This window comes from Astatotilapia calliptera, chromosome 10 (assembly GCF_964374335.1).
Source record: "Astatotilapia calliptera chromosome 10, fAstCal68.1, whole genome shotgun sequence".
Classification (NCBI taxonomy): Eukaryota; Metazoa; Chordata; class Actinopteri; order Cichliformes; family Cichlidae; genus Astatotilapia; species Astatotilapia calliptera.
The window spans coordinates 2,994,289-3,009,631 of NC_137431.1; the positions used below are offsets into that span (position 1 = coordinate 2,994,289).

A 15,343-nucleotide genomic window follows, 5' to 3' on the forward strand; every position below is an offset into this window, starting at 1 on the left:
CAAAAAAGTGGACCACATCAGTCCAGCTCTGAGGTCTTTACACTGGCTGCCTGTCCGTCAGAGGATAGACTTTAAAGTTCTGATGCTGGCCTATAAAGCTCTGAATGGTTTAGGACCAAAATACATCAATGACCTCCTGACCCAGTATGAACCATCCAGATCCCTCAGGTCATCTGGATCCGGTCTTTTATCAGTTCCCAGAGTCAGAACCAGACACGGAGAAGCTGCATTCAGCTTTTATGCTCCTTATATCTGGAACAAACTCCCAGAAAGCCTCAGATCAGCTGAAACACTCAGTTTATTTAAATCCAGGCTGAAGACTCACCTGTTCTCAGCTGCATTTGAATAAAGCACCAAATCCACACTTTAAGCTTAAATTTCAAAACTTACATTTAACTACTGATTTTATCTACTGTTCTGATTTTATCTGTTTTGATTTTATATACTGTTGTTTGTTTGTTTGTTTGCTAATTAGTTAGTTAGTTTATTTGCTTGTTTTATTCAATTTTAAATCATGCTTTTTATTTGTTCTTGTTTCTAATGTCTCTGTAAAGCACTTTGAATCACCTTGTTGTTGAATTGTGCTATACAAATAAACTTGCCTTGCCTTGCCTTACTTCACATCCACCCCGAGTGGATGTTTGGGACATTATTACTCACTGACAGGTAAGCTGATAAGGGCATGTTTCAGTGACCAGGTTTGAACTTTGCTCCCTGTGAGAGTCGCAGGTGGAGTCAGCCACAGCGCTGCTCACCTGCCGTTTCAGGAAATGAAGCGTTGATCCACGGCACCCGCCACGACCCACGACTGGAAGTATCACACAGTAAGTTGATCTAATTGAAGATGTTTCTATTTCTGGGGATTTTTTTTAAATATTAATGAAAAGATTCAAAACTGAGATGATTTTTACATTTATATATCAAAACAGCAAAGAGTGGAAAACTTCACAGCAAGTGTAAAACGTATTACAGAACAGCCTGGCTCTGCCGTGAGCAAATAAGTGACAATTAGTAATAATAATTAGCGATATAGCGCTAATAGAACTATTATATTATATTATATTATATTATATTATATTATATTATATTATATTATATTATATTATATTCAGTGTTGGGAACTAACGGAATGCATGAAACCCAAACAAAACACGCAATAAGAGGCTCTATAAGCGCTTGATGTTGGCGACCCGAAGCCAGCGCAACGCAGCCAGCAGCGCACGGGCAGGAATCCATTTCTTACTTGGAAATTCCGTCACCACTTCACATACAAAAAAGAAAGGGATGGGCGAAATCTGACCGTGCAATGCAAATTCAGTTTGCATTGCAAGCTGCTCTCAGCATCGAAGGACTCCACCAGGTTTTAGTTGTGGTTGCTGCCTGGGTCATGTTGAAAGCAGACAGAAAGAAAACACAATACTGATACAAAAATTGTTTTCTATACGAGATCTCTGCAAAACCTACAGCCTTACCTAATGTCCACCCTACTGTTGCTCATTTATATTAAGATTTAAACATCTAGTTGGTACTGCTTTCAGAGGAGCACATGATTGTTTGCAGCTAGCAGGTTGTTAATGTTATCCATCAAGTCTAACAGCACCTCAGCTAACACCAGCTAACAATGTTAGCTTGGTAATATTAATAAATCACACAGTAATAGTACATTACATAGTTGTAAAAATCATGACAATATATCAAGTAATCCAACGTATTCAGAATACGTTACTCACACTGAGTAACTTAACGGAATATGTTACAAACTACATTTAGTGCCATTCTGTATACTGTAATCTGTAGTGGAATACATTTTAAACGTAACCTTCCCCACTCTGATATTATATTATATTATATTATATTATATTATATTATATTATATTATATTATATTATATTATATTAGAACTATTTAGTCTGACTGCTTTTCTTTTTAAAAATATTTTGTTGAGAATAAAGAGTTACAAAACTTCAATGGATCAACAAACGTTTAAATCAACTAAATGTTTCAAATTTCAGTTTTCTACTTTTCATTGCTTTAAAATTCTCTGTTTCAGATAGTTTTTTGTGTCAGTTTACTTATGTTTTAACAAGATTTAAGTTCTTTTGCTCATTATATCATGGGACTATTTTTAGGATCACAAGTTTCTAATTACAAATTGTGTGGATTGGGAATTGTTGAATGTTGTCAGTTTGTATGCCCCACAGGTCAGATTGAATTGTCAGTTAGAGAGAGAGGAATTGTACAATAAGCTGGATGAAGTGATAAAAACAAAAAATCTTTTGTCTATTGAAGTTTGATTTAAGCAAACCTTAATAGACATGTAGTGGAGGGGAACAGAGGTGTTAGGTAGGTACTGTGTTAAGGAGATAAATGCAGATGGACAGATGGTGGATTTTGGAAAAAGAATGGAAATGACTGTGGGGAACACTTTGAGAAGAGGGATGGGTGATGTATGAGAGGGAAACAAGGTGTACACAGGACGACTACATCACATGCAGTGAGTGCAAACTTAAAGAGATAGGAGGAGGCAAGGTGTGGTGGCAGGCCAGAATGTAGCTGGGCAATATCACATGGTGTTCTACATCTATGATACGTTTGGACATCAAGACAAAGAAGCAAGTGAAGGCAGTATTAAAGGATCTATTAAAGGGTGGAAGTTAAGAAGAGAAGACTGTTGCTCAGAGTTCATGGAGGAGTTGAGACAAGCTCTGGGTGGCAGTGAAGGGTTACAGGGAAATTAAAGCTTTACTGCTGAGGGAAACTAGCAAGAAGGCATTCAGTGTTTCCTCTGGATAGAGGAAAGCGAACAAAGATAGAGGTGGAAATGTACTAATAGGTCAAAGAATTGTGCTGGAACTGAGCTAATGAATGATAAAATGAAAGAGAGAGGAGGCTGGATGAAGGACAGTTAGTGAATGAGGAAGCAGAGTAAGGAGGAAGTGAGGCCAGCTGTGAAGGGGATGAAGAGTGTGAAAGCACCTGTGGAGGTATGTCCAGGAGAGAGGGCAGTGGACCTTATAACAAGACTGTTTAACATAATCCCAGACAGTGACGACGATACCTGAGTGCTGTCCTTTGTTATATTTGTAGTTTTGAGTTATTTACTTGAAGTTTAACTTTGTGCTTAAGCATGTCCAACAGTCATTTTAGAAACATTCAGGAACATTTTTCATTTTTGAGTTGCTGAGTTCTTGTTGCTGCTCATTACAGCCGCCTGTCCCCATCTTTGAGATAAGCACTACCATGACTGTCTCCTGGGCCTCTCTCTTCTTCATCTGTTTATTACCCTGCACGATGGGAGGTGAGTATTCATTTCATTTTGTCAATGACTTCCAAGTTTTATTTTTGTTGCATGTCAGTAGCAGACCTGCCCAATAACAACAAGAGGGGGAAACCTCAAAATATGGAGCAGCTTTCTTTGATGTGAAGAACAAAATAATTACGGACAGTGTAATCTCAAGAGAAAATACACAGGAGAACAACATGATCAGAGCTTCCACCTCAGATATCACAGTTAGAGCTGATAGATTTTGAGGCATGTCCACATTTCTCATATAGAAACCGCACCAGGCACATGGTTTCACTCCACACACTGAAAAAGACACTGAACGCTGCGCTGAATTAGGAACTTTGGTTAAAAGCACACTGTAGAGAGAGTAAACCTCATATAATTTTATATCCTTTTACATGCTAAGCTCATAGTGGACCTCAGAGCCACAAATTGTTAGACTCACATTGCGGTTTCAGGATTCTTTTCCAAGACAGCCAATAAATGAACAATAACAATCAGCTTTATTGATCAGTGTAGTCATAAGATCATGGAGTCAGTCTGGGGCTGTGAGATCTGCAGGGAAATACGTGATCCAGCTTTGCCGTTCTTCACAAGAATGAATCGAGTGACCTGACAAGTACAAACATATCCCTGGATGTGCTTTATTTGTTGTCAGATAAAACAAACCTCTGATGTCTGATTCCAGCTTGTGGTACTGTGTAACTATGGTGACTATGTAGCAAATGTTTCTGAAACTTATATTTCCACAGCATGTTTGAACCTCTCGCTATTACAAAGGATCAGTCTTTACCTATGATGCAGTCTTGGGGGAAAAACTGATCAAATCTATAATTTCAGTAACATGTCAACAGCCGTGCTCAGACATTTGTTTAATAATGTGACTAACAAGGAAAATCTTCCTTCTAGGTTTGAACAACAGCGAGAAAATATTTTACAATGTCAGCTTTGATGCTTATCAATTGAAGGATCAGTCCTGTTTTGTGCTGTGTTTAACTTTCAGCCTTGTCAAAAGCCAACACAACAAAACCAATGGCCTTTGTGATATTTACTTACCTTGAGCAAACAGCTCTCAAGCACCATATTGAAAAAAAAGCAGTATGTACCTGTATAGCCTGCAGCATGCATTGCCATTGTCCTGTGACAAGGAAAAGTTCTTCACTGATTGATGTCACTTCCATATTTCACTTGTATTTTTTTAGCATTTGTGTTTAAAATGTTGTGATTTGCCAACACCACACCTTTATACACCTTTCATAATAGTCTACTGTAGTTAAAACGTCAGTTAATACCAGAGTTACTTTGTATACTTATGCATATTTATGCATTTATCCAAACAGCTATTATGTGCCAGCGTAGAGTTTAAAACCCTGCATATGCAGGAGCTTCAGGCAGTTTCACATCAAACGTTAGAACAAGTTAAAATCCACTGAATCAAAATTCAGTGGAACATTTTTAGGATTTGATATGATTGGAGATATAACTGGTTGCAATCTTTGGAGATGTTGTAATGCAATCATGTCAACACACAGCAGAATCTCAAAAGAATATCTCCAATATTTTATTATTATATTACATGAAGAAGAATGTGTATTTAAAGCAAATTCAAACCTTACCTAAGAATGAATGTGGCCCTTTTAAGTAAATGTTACATACACTTTGAGATCATGATATTAAATAAAAAAATTTCATATAGTAAGGCCAAAAGTATTTTCTAAATCACAGAATTAAGGTATTATCACAGTAAAGAAATATGTTTTATATGATCATCAGTGACAGGAGCTCATTTAGTCAAACAAAATGTGCAGAAACACCTCTATGTTCCACACAAGGTTGCAAATCCTCACATCTATTCTCTTTTAAACCTACCAGTGTCAGACCAGTTTCAGCTGGAGCCGATGACTGCAGCAGTGTTTAAAGGCTCCGATGCCCAGTTCATCGCCAGAGTGACCGGATTGTGGGAATTCATGGCCTGGACAGTTGGACAGTTTCTGGTCCTCACGGTCCGTAGAAACACTACAATACTCCAAGTAGAGCAGTATTCAGCTAGATTCTGCTCCAGTGATAACAGCAGTTGTGTGGAGTTTACCATCCATAATGTCAGCCGCTCACTGATCGGGCCCGTCACCTGTGCGGTTCAAGGGTCATATGGAGAAAAAACAGCACAGCTTTCTGTACAAGGTGGGTTCGTAAACATGTATCAGACGTTTTGAAATCTAAAAGCCTAATTCATGTATCGGTTGACCTCTAACCTCAATGTGCAGTCAGTCAAACCTAGAGGAGGATGTTACCTTCAAGGTCTTTACCTTCTTTTCCTTGTATTTTCACACCATTGTTGTAATGACTGGAGTGTACTCTGGAGGACAGCAGTGAGCACTGATTTTCAGGCTTCTCAACGGCCTCTGGCAGCAGCGTCTAACCATAAAGTAGATCTGATGAGAAAGAGAAACAAAAAGCTTTAAAGCTAAAATGAAAGTTGAAATGACCATTTCTGTGACGCTGACAGAATGTTAGATGGTAACAGGCCAGCCTGTTTTATTTTATTTTAATTTGATAAATCTAGTTGGATAAAATTAGCATCACGCATGCACAGAGTTGCAGTGATCTCATAAATGAACCAGTTAAACAGTTTATTTAGACCCTGGCTGACAATTATGAATAAATTATCTGGGTTATTGTTGTGGAACTTCAGGATTTATAAAAAACGAGCGAGTCTTTTATATTTTCCAGTTTAACAAAGTGTAAACCTAATGAAACCGTGGCAACAGTGACTGAAATAATTCCTTAGGTGTTCCCCCAAAACAAAAAACAAAACCCTGTACAATAAATTTGTTGCAGGCTTAGAAAGATTTAGAAAGGTTGTAAAAGTGTCAGCAGTTCAGTTGTATGTGAGCTCAGCCCTGACATGTGTTCAGCTCAGATGTTGAATCTAGCAGTTTTCCAGATAATCAGCCTGAAGACAAGCTTTTACACAGACAGCAGTACGGAGTAAAATATGTTGTTAATCTGAGTCCTGGTCTGCCTATTAATGGACATTGATTGTGAAGCACTGATGGAGAGCTGTCTCGTGAAGTTGATTAGAATCTTATTGCTTTTCTGCAAGGGGACATTAACGAGGGACACTCGCAGTGAACATTCTGGTTAAAGAGAGTTTCACAGTGAAACAATACAAGTTCCTGAATGGGAGCACCCCTGTAATGATCGAGCCCTTGTCAAAGACGTGCTGATCTTTACACCTGCCTATTTCTCCCACGTGGTGATCTGGCCATGTGTTACCTGGTAATTTCCAGTGTCCATATTAAAAAGAGTCCCTGGAAATTTTGTTCTGCCCAACTTTGCATTGGTAGTTTAACTCTGGGGATAAAATCAGTGCATAACCTTATGCTGAAGAAAACGATGACCGTACCCCCGGTCGTGCTTCTGAGCTGATTCTAAAAACTATTACTTGGGGTGTAGTCAAAGACTGTAGATGAGAGCTGGGTCACTTTGACACAGAAGCTAATATTTCAGGTTTCGTGGTAAAATTGTAAAAGTGCAAATGGTCCGAACACGTTTTACAGGGAGCAAAGGCTCATTTAGGGGAGAACTAGAGTAGTGCATGGATCGACTACTGCTGATCGCTAACATTGCAACAGTTTCCTCCACCCAGTCCCTTTATGTAACATATTTAAAAAATAAAGAAGTCAACAGGCAAATACTGCATTTCAGCATTTAATAAAGCACACAGAGAATCAAAGCCCCGACATAACACAAAGGAGTGCCAGGAGAGGGTCTTTTATGAGATAGCGACCAGACATCTGGTTAAATGAAGCCTGCTGTTAGAAAACAATAATTTCTTATTAAGATATAAGAAGTTATTATAAAATATTATCCACACATGCGTACAAGGTGTATTTGTCAGCAGTTGTTTATAGCCACAGGTTTGTTTCTGTGGTGTATATTTATTAGAGCAGGATGAAGTATTTATTTCACTCAGCTTAATGATAATTTGAGGAAATAACATAGCTCACTCTCAGAGATATAGTGAGTGAAAATTTAATTAAGCTCGATCAACATTTGGCAGTGGTTTATTGGTTGTTTGACTAATTTACTACATTGGCTTCTATGCTAAACATGAATCTCTAAATCTCAGCTGGAGGAAGTTATGAGGAAGTCGATCTCTGCTTACATGACTTTACTGCAGATTTTTGGTCTTTTCGTGTTTTTTAAGGGCAATGTTAAATATAGGGAACAACTTTCATCTATATTTTTCAGTTTATTCTTCAGGTCCAATCATGAAGCTAAGAATTTATTGTGGACAGCACATTGTCGCCACTCTTTGATTATAAGGTCAGAAATGGGTTTTCTTCTGGACCTAAACTCTCCTCTGTCTTTCTCAGAGAACGGTACGATCAGCATCGCAGGACCGAGCATGAAGGTGATGTATGACCAGCAGGTAACGTTCCAGTGTGTAGCAGCTGGTTGGTACCCCAAACCTACAGTCACATGGACTCTAAATGGTAACGCTATGAACAGCACCCTGGACAACTTCACAGATAATGGGGATTTCTTTAACTCCACCAGTGTACTAACCTTCCAGGCAGTCAGAGACACGACAGTCAAATGTTTGGTGAGCATCCCAGCACTGACATCTCCGCAATCAACGTCTCTCTTCTTAGTAGTTGGTAAGAAACTCTTACTTACTTTTTGTGTATAAAGTTGAAAATGTTTAACAAAGAAGTTACAAGCCGTGACTTCTGCTACCTTCAGAAACAAGAGGATCTGTTTTTGAGTCATTTCCTCTATTTGTGTTACTGCCACTACTTTACACTTTAATTCCAACTACCTTTGCAATGCTGCCAGTCTGACCACAGAGTGCAGACAAGCAGAAAACTGTCATTTTATGTGCAAAGCGATCCCTGTGTAAAACAAAGATGTTAGTATTTTTCATTAAACCTTTGGTATGCTGCACTATTTTTTGCTAAACCTAAAACAAAATGTTGCCCTTTTTAAATCTAAAAGCTGTTTTAAATCACACTTTTAGAAAAGAGTTAGATGTACGTGCCCTCGTGGTGAACTTCAGACGATTTTGGTTCAGGAGATTAAAAGCAAGAGAGCAATAAACTGTCACCTTCCAAAACACACTGTACAACATACTTGCATGACTGAAACTTTTCTAATTAAAACCAAATCTAAAATAAAGGTCTAACCAGGTAATGTAAATATGATGTAATAGAATTTTATCATAGGTCAAGTCTGGACAGTCATGGACACAATGTGAGGCAGTGGTGTAGCTGGAAACTGTCCATGTATTAGGGTACTCACAAAAAGTAATGTATTACATTACTTACTGTTTTCTTCAAAAGTAATGCAGTATGTTACTTTATTACTCGCTGGAGAAAGTAATTTGTTACACTACTTGTTACATTACTTTGTCATTACTTAATAAAATTACTTGAATTATACTGTCTTGTTGTCTGCACACCAATACACATGTGTAACCTAATGAAAACAATCTTTCTTTCAGTTCTTACGTATGAACACAAAACAATAAAACAAAGATGAAAACCAGCCTAAGAGACTTCAAAGTGATCGCCACAGTCATCCTGCTTTAGAAATACGAACAGGCAGCTAGCTTAGTGTTAGCGAGCTTTATGTGCAGATGAGACAAAAGTTCAAAGCGCCAAAGTTCTGTTAGCAGGATAATACATGTGTTTCTCTCCCGGATGCAGTTTGGTTTACCACGATGCTCGTGTCCTGTTAAGCAAGCAAAAAGCTTGCGTCAAAGCTCTAACCATTTTCCTTCTCCTGAAATCCACTGACTGCTGCAAGAGTGCGCAGGAAGAAAAATGTTATTGTTGGATTCTTTTTCCTTTCTATCCACCCGGCATGCAGATAACTAATGAATGTTAGTAACATGTCACATTACTATGTTACTGAAAAATATAAAGTGATTACAGGCATGTATTACTTTGTAACATATTACACCCTACACCGATATATTATAATCATATAAGGAGATAATTATATTTTCACGTTTTTTTCCGTGTGAAGGCAAATCTCACATGGGATTATAAGACATATACTCTCTCCAATTAATGCGAGAGATTTTTTTTCCACTTTGCTTATTTATGCCTGATAGATTCTCTAAAAGTGCATAAACTTCTTCGGACATGAAGGTCCTAACAATGATTTCAGTGTTAGAAGTAATCGGCAGGGTCTTCCTTTAATGAATGACCCTGACAAAGCACGACAGCATGAATGATGATATATTACTGTTTGCCTTAGCCAGTATAACAGAATCCTTCTACTGTATGCTCAGATCTTATGAATAAGTGAAAATCCACAGATAGACATAAATATATAATTTATCAGATCTGATAAAAAATAAAATAAAAATAAATAGACAAAAACCAAATAAAAGAAATATTCAACTTATAACGTAGAGTAATTACCCTAACACCAATAGCCCTGAATGTTTGGAGCCAGCCAAGAGGACACAGATATCACATGGATTCTATGCTGTAATATGCAAAGAGGGAGAAGTGACATTTCTACCAGGAAGTAAAGCGTCCTGCTTCAAATAAATAGAGTAGAATAACAGCTACGGACTGTTCTGAATGCCCAATCTTAGGTTTTTTGAATCTTGTCTCTGTATGATGTCAGTAAGAAGAGATATACCTAATATGGTCATGTCCACTGTCATTATGCAGTGCCACAGGACTAATTCTTGAGTTGGTATTATACTCATCTAGTTCCCACACCTTTTAGGTTTTTTGTTAGATGCCTCAGAAAAAGTATCCAGTTAACGCAAGCTTTAGACATTCACATTCTGTTCTGCAGAATTAAATATGTAATTTAACACGCCACGCTTTTGCCTCTCCCAGAGAAGAGGAAAAGACCACAAAGGTTGTCATCAGTTCTCATTTGTCAAGAGAACCACAGTCGTGCTGTGGCCAGGATGTCAGTCTCTGTTCAAATATTTTTGTTTTGTGAGCGATAACCAATCAGATGAAGCAGTTTAATGTGTAAAGCATAAAAGAAGTGTGTGTGTATGTGTGTGTGTGTGTATAGGTGTGTGCTTGCTCATGGGGGGTCATATGATTGTTGGGGTTTTCTCTGTATGTGTTATTGTAGGGTCTACCTTACATACAAAGCACCTTGAGGCGACTGTTGTTGTGATTTGGTGCTGTATAAATACAACTGAATTGAATTGAATTGAACCTAGGCACAGTATGAGATACATAGGGATTAGTTTGGACACTGAGTTTTAAATAAGCAGAAATGTATTCCTTTCCCTCCGTTTTAGGTGCTTTTATTGAACAGTTTAGTGTGATAACAACAGCTTTAAATCTTTGAATCACTTTCTCTTACTTCTGATCTTTCTTCTGCAAAAGCTCCCAAGCCGCCTAATTGGACTGTGTTGATAGCTGTGGTTGTGTCCTTTGGAAGTCTTGCTCTGCTGGTTTTGCTCATCATTGGAATTTGGTTCTGCTACAAACGCAGGAAAGAAAAACGTAAGGGTCTCATTATGTCATTAACTACGTAGATTCTGTGTCCCCACAATCACAAATGTTATACTAACAGATGATGAGCACAAATACAGAAGTCACTGTTTCATTTGTTAACTACAAGTATTTGTGAATCTGTTTTTAGAAACAAACTATCAGGATGAAATGAGGTAAAAGCCGATTTTAAATTATTCTGCCATTTAATTTATTTATTAGCTAATAAACCTTTTTCAGCATACAGTAAAACTGACTGATGTTCATATTTGTGTGCTGTAGGAGAGTGAGGACACAGAGCCAGTTAAGTGGTGTGCATGGACCCAGAAACAAAGAGGGACAGGTGAACACAGCATATGTGCCGGAGGGTCAGACAAGTAAGACTGAACACAAACACACAAGCCTTTAAGAAGTTACTCGTGTACTGTACCAGTATCTAACAGATAAAAGGGTACTTGTTCTTGTACTTTGCTCTTTGGTGGAAATCTCTGAACAATCTTAGAGGTAATCCAATTATCCAAAACCATCTGATACACTTTGAATCTTTACATTTTTTTGCATAGTTGCTGATCCATCCTTCTTTTCCTGTTTTGCTTCTCTCTTCGCAGGTGTTCCTACCAGTGAAATCACTGACAATGGCTTATTCCAGGTAAATAGCTCCAGTAATTTAGATCCTGGTCTGGGTTTTATGCAGCAGTAAACATGCTAGCATATCAGCCTGTCCAAGCTGACATTGGGATGGGTTAATAGGCCGTCAGGCAGACAGCTCACCAATCAATCACAGGACTGTTATTGGACAATAGAAAGCAGTTTTGTTGGGTTTGTGACTTTCTTACAACTCCTTTTCTTACAGCTGCACTGTACTGGTGACTTTGGTGGAAGCGAAGAGCAAAGATGTGTTACAGTTCTCGTCTATGTCTTCCGTGCTAGCAGCCCAGTAAAGCTGTAGCATATTAGCAAACTACTATTTGGCTACGTTCACACTGCAGGTCTTGATGCTCAATTCCGATTTTTTGATCAAATCCGATTTTTTTGTCTGCTCGTTCACACTACAAATAAAATGCGACAGCAAACGCGCTCTAGTGTGAACGCTCAAAGCGGCCGCACGCGCAAAAGAAGACGTCACACACGACGCGCTCTGTTTAGACCCAGAGCAAACAGTATTGTTTGACTGATGGCCTTAATATAAAGACTTCGGACTTCATGTTTCCCGATTTTTGCTTGAAGTTATTTTGTTATTTACATAATAATGTAAATAACCTAATAATGATCCTTATTGCTGTTTTAGAGGAGCGGTGCTTCAAAGGATAGTTGCAGATTTCTGTCAGAATCTGCAGATTATACAGTACAAAGAAAATGTTCACGTTTCTCCAACGTTGTCTTCCCAACAGTTTCGCTGACATCTACACTGGATGGCCAGGAAGAGCTCGTTCGCGATGTGTTCTCGGGCGCTTCCCCGGAGCTGATAATTGGCGTCTGTCTTGTGTCAGTGACGTAAAAGACGGATTTAATGCGACCTGACCGTTCAAACAGCAGTCGCTTTCTAAAACATCGGATATGTATCGGATTCAGTACCACATATGAAAGTGACCCAGATCGGATTTGAAAATATCGGATTTGTGCCGTTCACACTGTCACACCATGATCGGATATGGGTCGCATATGTCACGGCTGGCGGAGGGAGCCGTGTGGTGTGGAGGAAAAGGAGGACCCAAGATGCAGCAAACTGATGATACGAGTGATGTTTTATTTACAAAGGTGGCGGTGACAAAAACAGGCAACGAGGTATGAGTACTTTACAAACGGAAACCTAAACTGGGAGAAACTAAATAGCAAACCTGAGACCGTACAAAGGGGGTGCGGGGCAGAGGGACGCAGAGACAGGACACCATGGAACGCAGATGAATGCAGAGATACGCAGAAATACACGGATGAGTGCAGACGAGCCGACGAGGAGCACAGGCAGACACCAACTATAAATACACACACCAGGTAATGAGGAAATGGCACACAGGAGGGGACACAGCTGGAACTTAATGGGCATAACGAGACACAGACCTACAAAGTAAAACAGGAAATCTAGAACCCGAACCGGACACAAGGGGGGAGGACACAGAATAACTAGAACAGAGGGAAATAGTCACAAAACACAAAACGCTGGGTCAACGACCCAGGACCATGACAGCATAGGGTCAAAAAAATCGGATTTGATGCGCTTTCGCCTGCAGTGTGAACATAGCCTTTGTTTAAGGGTAAATATAAAGTAGGACACGGGCTAATTTGCAGGTTTTTTTGTGGGGGAAAAATACTTGAATTACCTTGAAAATGTTCATTTTGATCACATGATGACTCAAGGTCATGTGTCACTGCTATGCTAATCCATTCAGTAGATGTTGAGATATTTCACTGATATTATAGAGAACAGCAGTTTATCTGTAAATGCTTCAGGACATTTTAATGAGAAACAAAAAATGTTGATCTCTTTGTTAACTGACTCAGAGTTACTGCAGTTACCTTAGGTAGAGCCACAATACTAGCTAAACAGCAATCATTGCTTCACAGTTCACTGTCAGCACCACATAGTGAAGTCTATTTTCTGTCTGGATCTTCAGCCTAAAATATGAACTCTCATCACGTCATGATTTTAGATGCTTGTTTGAATAAACCTGATTGCCTTTTAAGTTTGTCATCGTGAATTCTCGAGTTATGGTTGTGCTTCGACCGAACCGTTTTATCCTTGAGTCCAACTAAATATTTGACCTACTTTTTTAGATGTTCCCTCTGGACTTTCAAAAGATATCATGCGATAAAATGTATAATGCCTCCCTTAAATAGAGCTTTTCCAGTCAAGCAGCAGCAGTTTGTATGCTTAAGTGGTTCAAGTCTGTCTTCATAATGTCATCATACTCCAGTGAACGCTTGGGGTTCAGTGTCTTGCTCGAGGATACTTTGACATTTTGCTATTCAGACTGAAGCAGCCAGGAATCAAACCATCAGCTGACCTGCTCTACTTCCTGTGGCAAAGCCAACCTGTAGAGAAGCATCGTTTTTTTCACAGTTCAATCTTTGTTTCATGCTGTAATGTCATCTCATGGATCACACAATAGAACACCAGTTTTTCTAGTATTGAATCCATCTGATCTTTGGAACCATATTCTTTACATAAACCACAGTGAGTAACACTGGGCAGAACACTTGACACAGGTGGCGTACATTACAGTCCAAATTTTGCTTAGTCATGCTGTGTGCCTTTGGAAATGCTGAGACAGTTTTGATTAATTCAGATCATTTTGCTCTGGTAAATGAGCAAACATGATAATGTATTCATGTGGCTTCACTTCTGCATTCAACCACGTGAAAATATATTCTCCATAATTATGAACATGTTAATTTTTCCATGTACTTTAGCAGGCAGGGCACAAATGGATGAGTCACTGTTTTACCATGCAACTAATTTAAGTTTTGAATGACGCACCCAATAAACAAAGATGTTATTCAAGACCACAGTTACATTGCAGTATTTCCAAGCTGATTACGTGTTCAGAGGAGGAATATGATTAATGTGTTGTATAGATTTTAAAGTAACACACAGGAATATAGGTTGATGAAAATGTTGAAAGAAAATTTTGGATTTATTATTATTTATAATGTTAAATTTTGCTGTTTTTGATTTTTAGGTATCTACTGTGGCAAACAGTGCACAAGCAGGTGGTGCCTTCTACAATTTTGAGGATCCAGGCTTCATAAAACACAGACACGCCACGATTGTGTGAGGACAAACAGAGGACACGTCTCTGAATGCTTGCGAGCCTGGGAACAAACCTGCACAGCATCTAAACGGTGCTCGGCTTTGTCTGGATAAAAGGTGATGTGAATGACTGGATCTGCTCAAACCAAAGACTGATGTAGTGTGAAGGCTGTAGCCTCAGGTGGCCATGCAGATTTTAAATCCTCCATAATTTATTGTAGAGAAGAAATCATATAACCCTGCGATATATATACGAATTGTGTACATTTTTATTGTAACATTATGTGAATTTAAATATTCAAAAGTGATGAAAGTGATTAAACTTCTAAATCCCCTAATTTGCATCTCCTTACTTGTAAAGCAATTGTTCTCTGAAGAGTTGTCTATTTTAAAAAACATTATTAAAACCTGTTTTAAATGGTTACTTTGAGAATGACATGGCAGTTTCACATGTATAAGTTATTAGCCAGCTGCTGTGCACGGGCAGTTTGCGGTGGTTGTAGCTCATGAGGTGGAGCAAGTCATCTACTAACTGGAGGTTTGGCAGTTCAATTCCTTGTTGTTCCAGCCTCCATACCAAAGTATCCTTTGCTCAGATATTGCATGAGTACACGATTTCTTTGAGTTATAGCAATTTTATTTGTCATGGTGCAAAATAGAAATTCGTCATTTTGCCAGGGTCACACCCTCTGACAAAAACTCAGTTTTCAATGTAGCCCAAGACCAACTTCTTAAGGCTTTTCCTGGACAAATTTAGTTAAGGTTGCTCGGGTCACCCACCTCTACTCTGTATCCCAAAGTGTTAAACATGACATTTCCTGTTTC

General features: G+C 38.7%; 1 protein-coding gene across 1 annotated transcript; it reads left to right on the forward strand.

Annotated features, from left to right (window-relative positions):
• Window positions 1–689: 689 nt before the first annotated feature.
• igsf5a (immunoglobulin superfamily, member 5a) lies at window positions 690–14,856 on the forward strand. Its single transcript, XM_026182695.2, has 9 exons — window positions 690–824; window positions 3,208–3,298; window positions 5,159–5,467; window positions 7,666–7,950; window positions 10,663–10,782; window positions 10,922–10,946; window positions 11,053–11,147; window positions 11,379–11,419; window positions 14,448–14,856. The coding sequence occupies exons 2-9, from the start codon at window positions 3,241–3,243 to the stop codon at window positions 14,541–14,543; spliced, it is 1,029 nt and encodes a 342-aa protein (XP_026038480.2). The 5' UTR covers window positions 690–824; window positions 3,208–3,240; the 3' UTR covers window positions 14,544–14,856.
• The last annotated feature ends 487 nt before the right edge of the window (window positions 14,857–15,343 follow it).